The sequence below is a fragment of the Mus caroli genome, unplaced genomic scaffold (assembly GCF_978045245.1).
Source record: "Mus caroli unplaced genomic scaffold, Mus_caroli_1 scaffold_8, whole genome shotgun sequence".
NCBI classification, from domain to species: Eukaryota; Metazoa; Chordata; class Mammalia; order Rodentia; family Muridae; genus Mus; species Mus caroli.
Window position 1 is genome coordinate 60,027,874 of NW_028227263.1, and position 6,156 is coordinate 60,034,029.

The following is a 6,156-nucleotide window of genomic DNA, read 5'->3' on the forward strand; positions in this document are numbered from 1 at the left end:
ATCCACAGCCAATTGTTATGAAAAGATTGAGAGATCTTGGATCAATAATCTCTAAATGGTGGGCTGCCTATATCAAATCTTTCTCATCTGGGATCAGCAAGCATAATTCGAGAGAAAGCACAAGTAGTGTTTGAGCCAGAGATGATGGAGGACACTAAGAAAACAAACGTTTCTATTTTAACATGATCTCTGCACATGTATGCCCAGCCACATATGCAGAAGGCATGGGCATACATGGCACTAACCAAATGGCGTCCTAGAGGTGAAATGAGAAGTGAACACATGTTCCTATCTCTATTACAGAAAAAAAAAAAACCCTCTGATAAGCACTTTTAAGTGTAAATGTAGTTTCCTCCAAGGGATACTCTCTGAATAAAATAAATTATAATTAAGGGTAGGCTGCATACCGTGCAGTAGATAGCCAAAAGAAAAGAAACTCAAGGGTAATAATAGAGGTTCTTGCCACATTATTTAGTATAAAGGCTTCTTCTGTTTATTCTTGTCTTATTTTTTAGTTGGTATTATGTCTATATGGGAGGACACGGATGGGGATAAGGTTGAGTGGACAGGTGAGGAGGAAGGAAATAGGATGAGAAGAGGGAGGGGATATTATAAGCAGTATACATAATGTAAAAAACATCTCTCCAATAAATAGTATAAAAATGCTTTGGTGCACATGTGTTTATTGGTGAGCCCATATTTTTCTTTATTTTATTAAACTATGAAAAATCTGATTATTACTTTCTTCACAGCCTTCTTTATCTGTTTGTTTCTAAGACTATAGATAATAGGGTTTAAGAATGGAGGAATAATGGTATAAAATACAGAAAGAGTCATATCCTCAACTATTTCTGAGATTGTTGGCGGTTTGAAATATACATAGGCACCAGAACTAAGAAACACAGACACCACAATAATGTGAGGGACACAGGTGGAAAAGGCTTTTCCTCTCTCTCCTTTGACAGGAACCTTCAAGACAGTTGATAATATGCGAACATATGATATAGTAATGAAGGTAAAGCAGCTACCACCTAGACCAATGGCAGTCAGAAAAAGTAAAAGTTTGTTGTTAAAGGTGTCAGTGCAAGAAAGCCTCAGCAAAGAGGGGATATCACAGAAGAACTGAGAGACTACGTTAGAGTGACAAAAGGACAGCTGGAAAGTTTTGGAAGTGTGCACACTTGCAAGGATAAGAGAGGAAAGTAGGGAAGCCAGTGTCATCTGAACACAGAATTGATGGTTCATAATTATAGGGTAGAGGAGAGGCTTACAGATAGCCACATAGCGGTCCTGGGCCATGATGGTGAGAAACTGAATCTCTACACATGCAGAAAAGAAAACCAAAAAGATCTGTGCTGCACACCCAGCCAGAGAAATGTTCCTGTTATCAGTGAGAGAGTTGATACAAGCATTGGGCGCAGTAACAGATACATACCCCATGTCTAAAATGGACAGATTCCTGAGGAAGAAGTACATGGGTGTATTCAGGGTATGGTCAACTGTAGTAGCAATGATGATGATAAAATTCCCCAACAGGCTGCCCATGTACACCACCAAGAACAGCACACTGAGTAGGACCCTGACCTCCCAAGTCTCAGCAAAAACTTCCAGGAGGAACTCAGGCACCAGGGTGGAATTGGCCATAGTCTCAAAGTAAAGGCTTACCTGAAAGAAAAAAAAAAACTGAGAATAACTTAACTTATTTAATATATCACTAGCATTTCTCTTGAAAGTGTTTATTTTTGTTTTCTAAAACTGCCTTTATGTGCAATATTTTAAAAAAATTCTTAGTTTTCTGCTGAAAGGCTTGTATATTGGAAATGGAATTTTAAAAAATTGGTTTAAAGAGAAAGAACATTCTTTTTATTAGTATTTATAAGAGTCCTTTTGTATACTTAACATATTAAGCATTATTAATCTCTTTAAAAAGAAACTATATATTATTTAAAATAGCCAGAAGCTGGAAAGAACCCAGATGTCCCTCAACAGAAGAATGGATACAGAAAATGTGATACATTTACACAATGGAGTAGTACTCAGCTATTAAAAAGAATGAATTTATGAAATTCTTGGACAAATGGATGTATCTGGAAAATATCATCCTTAGTGAGGTAAGCCAATCACAAAAGAATTCATATGATATGCACTCACTGATAAGTGGATATTAGCCCAAAAACATAACACCCAAGACACAATTTACAGAATACAAGAAAATCAAGAAGAGAGAAGACCAATGGGTCGATACTTCATTCCTCCTTAGAATAGGGAACAAAATACCCGTGAAAGGAGTTACAGAGACAAAGTTTGGAGCTAAGACGAAAGGATGGACTATACAGAGACTAACCCACCAAACCCAGACACTATTGCATATGTCAGCAAGATTTTGATGAAGGGACCCTGGTATAGCTGTCTTGTATGAGGCTATGCCAGTGACTGGCAAATACTGTGGATGCTCACAGTCATCTATAAGATGGAACACAGGGCCCCCAGTGGAGAAGCTAGAGAAAGCACCCAAGGAGCTGAAGTGGTCTGCAACACTATAGGTGGAACAACAATATGAACTAACCAATATCATCAGAGCTCATGTCTCTAGCTACATATGTAGCAGAAGATGGCCTAGTCAACCATCACTGGGAAGAGAGGTCCCTTGGTATTACAAACTTTATATGCCCCAGTACAGGAGAATGCCAGGGCCAAGAAGTGGGAGTGGGTGGGTAGATAAATAGGGAGGAGGCAGGATATAGGGAACTTTTGGAATAGCATTTGAAATGTGTATAAAGAAAATATCTAACTAAAGAAAAGAGAGAAACTATATTATTTTCATATATTAAATAGATACTGCTAGTGAGATAAAATATCAAATTATACTAAGGAAAGTTTTCATGAATCATCCACCAGCCAAAAATAAATCTTTACAACCATTGGGAAAGGCACTAGAGAACTCAGTGGTTAGGGACATTTACTGGTCATGCAGAGGAAGTGGGTTCAGATTCCAGCATGCACAAAGCGAACTAGGGACACTGCAAAAACATTGTATGCACAAATCCATGCCATCAAAATATCCATATATGTGTGTTAGGAGTGTGTGTGTGTGTGTGTGTGTGTGTGTGTGTGTGTGTGTGTGTGAAATATTAATGAAAAAAAGGGATTATCCAATTGAAAGACAGCAATGAGGGTATATGGGACAGTTTGGAGGTAGGATAGGGAATCTAGAAAGAATGTACTTTAATTATAATTTCAAAAATTTAAACAAATAGATAAATCTTTTAAAACGTTGTGAAAGCAGGTTTATATAAGTTTATACAAAAATATGTATCTACTTTATGTGTTATATATATATATATATATATACATAAATATATCCTATGATATACATTTAAAATATAAATAATGAATATGTTTACATAATGTACACTATTTGCAACTATGGAATAAAGAAAAGGAAAGTGTAAATAAGAAGTGTTATTCATGTGGCACAGAATCACAATGATTAGATTTTATAATGGATGTATGACCCTGTAGTGTACCATACTCCATTATATTGTTGTCACACTTAAAATGAAACTTCAGTAGTATAGTAAGATTTTTCTGAAATTGCTTTCCTCTTAAAGTAATAGACTTTGTCTTCACACATTCTCTTAAGGAAATTACTGGTTATATCTCAGGTGAAAATTATGATCTCTATTTTTTCCTAAATATTTCGTACTTGTAGATAGAATTCCTTCAACTTTAGCAAGGGGTTACTGGAGATTTCCCTGTAAATAAGAGAAGGTCAAGGAAACAACCATGGTCTCAGTACACTTACCTAGGCATTGTTCTTCACTCAAAAATAAGAAAGAAACTCTATGTTGTTCACTTTAAAAAACTCAAAATCTTACAGATACTTCAGTCAAGTATTCTTATCTATAACTGTATACGTCTTCATTTTAGCAAAATACCAGTCTTGCATTTTAAAAAGTCACTAGTCTTCTTCTCTTTTATCTAAGTCATTGGAACCCTCCTGAGTACAAAGACTCTTAGAACACAGCCCTTAATTGGAAAAAATGCCCAGATGTAATTTAGATAGGTAACAGTTTCCATAGAACTGGCAAGAATGGACCCAATTAAAATTCAGCATTAGAAACAGGCTGAAGGACCAGCCATTGTGTCACCTGAGTCACCTGAAAGTGCAGAGATAAAAATGGAGGTAATGAACACCACATGAAATAAACAGAAAATCCCCATCATTTGAAGTATAATGTCTCTTACTTATATGGAGCTCAGGACAAAATCATCTGTAGTTTTCACAACCCAAATAAAGCCAATATTCAATTTCTCATTCTCTCTTCCCTTCAAGATGATATGATAATCCATGACACATCCAGAAAGAACACAACAGTTACTACCGTCTTTAAAAACAAAGGAAAAGGGAAGAAAAGAAAAATGAAGAAAAATAAGTAAAATTTTATTCTAAAGGATTGAAATAAAGATGCAAAACTTTGAGTATCCATTAACTATCACAACATAGACACAGATACCAACATGGTCTCTTAGATACCCACATTAAATCCAAATGTCCATTCAGTTTCTGGAGTTTATAAAAAACATTTTCAGTCTTTCACTTCCTTTTCTTTTTTTTTTTTTTTTTTTTTTTTTGGTTTTTCGAGACAGGGTTTCTCTGTGTAGCCCTGGCTGTCCTGGCACTCACTTTGTAGACCAGGCTGGCCTCGAACTCAGAAATCCGCCTGCCTCTGCCTCCCGAGTGCTGGGACTAAAGGCGTGCGCCACCACGCCCGGCCCACTTCCTTTTCTTAGTTTTGCAGATTTATGCAAAAGAAACAAAAGAAAACTTATGTCAAATGTAAATTAGAAATTGCATTCAAATATTTCTAAAAATACAAAATATTTCACAAGAACGTACATCCATCTTTTAATGGACATCGGAGGATCCATCACAATTTGGATTCACTGGGTTCAAACATGGGGAAACTGGTGATGGACTTAGTAGTTGGCTAAGTCTCTTGAATAGGTTAATGAATAGACTTTATGGAAGACTGCAGAACTTATACTGACACAGAAAGGAATTATTGGAGAATTCTGTGAAATTCATATCTAAGAGCTATGAAAGGAATGAAGCAGTTTTTCCATAATAATCTCATAGTAGGTAAATGCATCCCTATCACAAGGACCACAGGCATGAAGCAAAGCTATGGAAGGAGTTCTATCTTTTACTATAATCTAGTAAGAGCTGTTTTCCAGAATTCTGAGAATTGTATAAACAATTAAATTTTTATTCTATGCCTAAACCTTTAGTTACTAATTGAGAAGTTTGTTCTATGAACTTCATGCCATTCTTGGACCCCACTGTAGGGATATGCCAAGTGAGGAGACCAGTTGCTGATGAAGTTTACAAGGTACAATTTGAGGAATTTATTCAAGGTTGTAACTACTTCCACACACCTGGAAAATATTTGAAAAGACTATCAAATATTCACATCCTTCCTTGGAAGGCTGCACCTCAGTAAGTGTAGTTTCTTCAAATTCTCTGTAGTGTTATTCTCCCTTTCAGATCCTGGCATGGGTAAGGGCTCTGTTTTGGCTGAACTTGAGCATAAAGCTGTCATCTGACTGAGATACCACTTGCCAGCTTGTGCAGTCTAGGTGTTTCATACTATGGCTAGATCTGAGAAAATCAGAAAGTTTTGTGAGAGCCTATCTGAAGAGATAATATAGCAGGCAATATTCTAATTTTTCCCTAGGATAAGGGTTTCTGATTCTTCTGGAGCAATAGGCAGTGATTGATCAGCTGGAATCAATGGGAGCAGGAACATCTCAGGAAGTAGACTCCTTGAAGCCCTGTGATCACTGCATTCTTCCCTAATGTCTGTACTTCTGAGAGCTCAGGTACTTTGAAGTCTTTTTCTTAGGATTTCACTGCAGTCTCCAGAAATTTGTGGGTTATAAACCAGAGAAGTGTACTTGTACTCAGACTTAAGCCAATAAAAGTTCTTTTTTAGTCATTCAGAGACTATACTGGGCATTCTGAATCTCAGTGTAGACCTTAGCCATTTTGAGGGTGAATTTTAATCACAAATACCATATTCTGGATGAACATAATTTAGATAACAAGAACAGTTGGCCAGAAGCAGAATAACAGAAGGCTAAATAAAATGTTAG

General features: G+C 36.5%; 1 protein-coding gene across 1 annotated transcript; it reads right to left on the minus strand.

Annotated features, from left to right (window-relative positions):
• Positions 1–714: 714 nt before the first annotated feature.
• LOC110297454 (olfactory receptor 14C36-like) lies at positions 715–1,644 on the minus strand. The gene has a single exon (XM_021166210.1). It carries the CDS (start codon positions 1,642–1,644, stop codon positions 715–717), a length of 930 nt encoding a protein of 309 aa, XP_021021869.1.
• Positions 1,645–6,156: the final 4,512 nt, after the last annotated feature.

Excerpts from the sequence above, each read along its gene's own strand:
- LOC110297454 (XM_021166210.1), bottom strand. The coding sequence starts at position 1,644 with ATGGCCAATTCCACCCTGGTGCCTGAGTTCCTCCTGGAAGTTTTTGCT.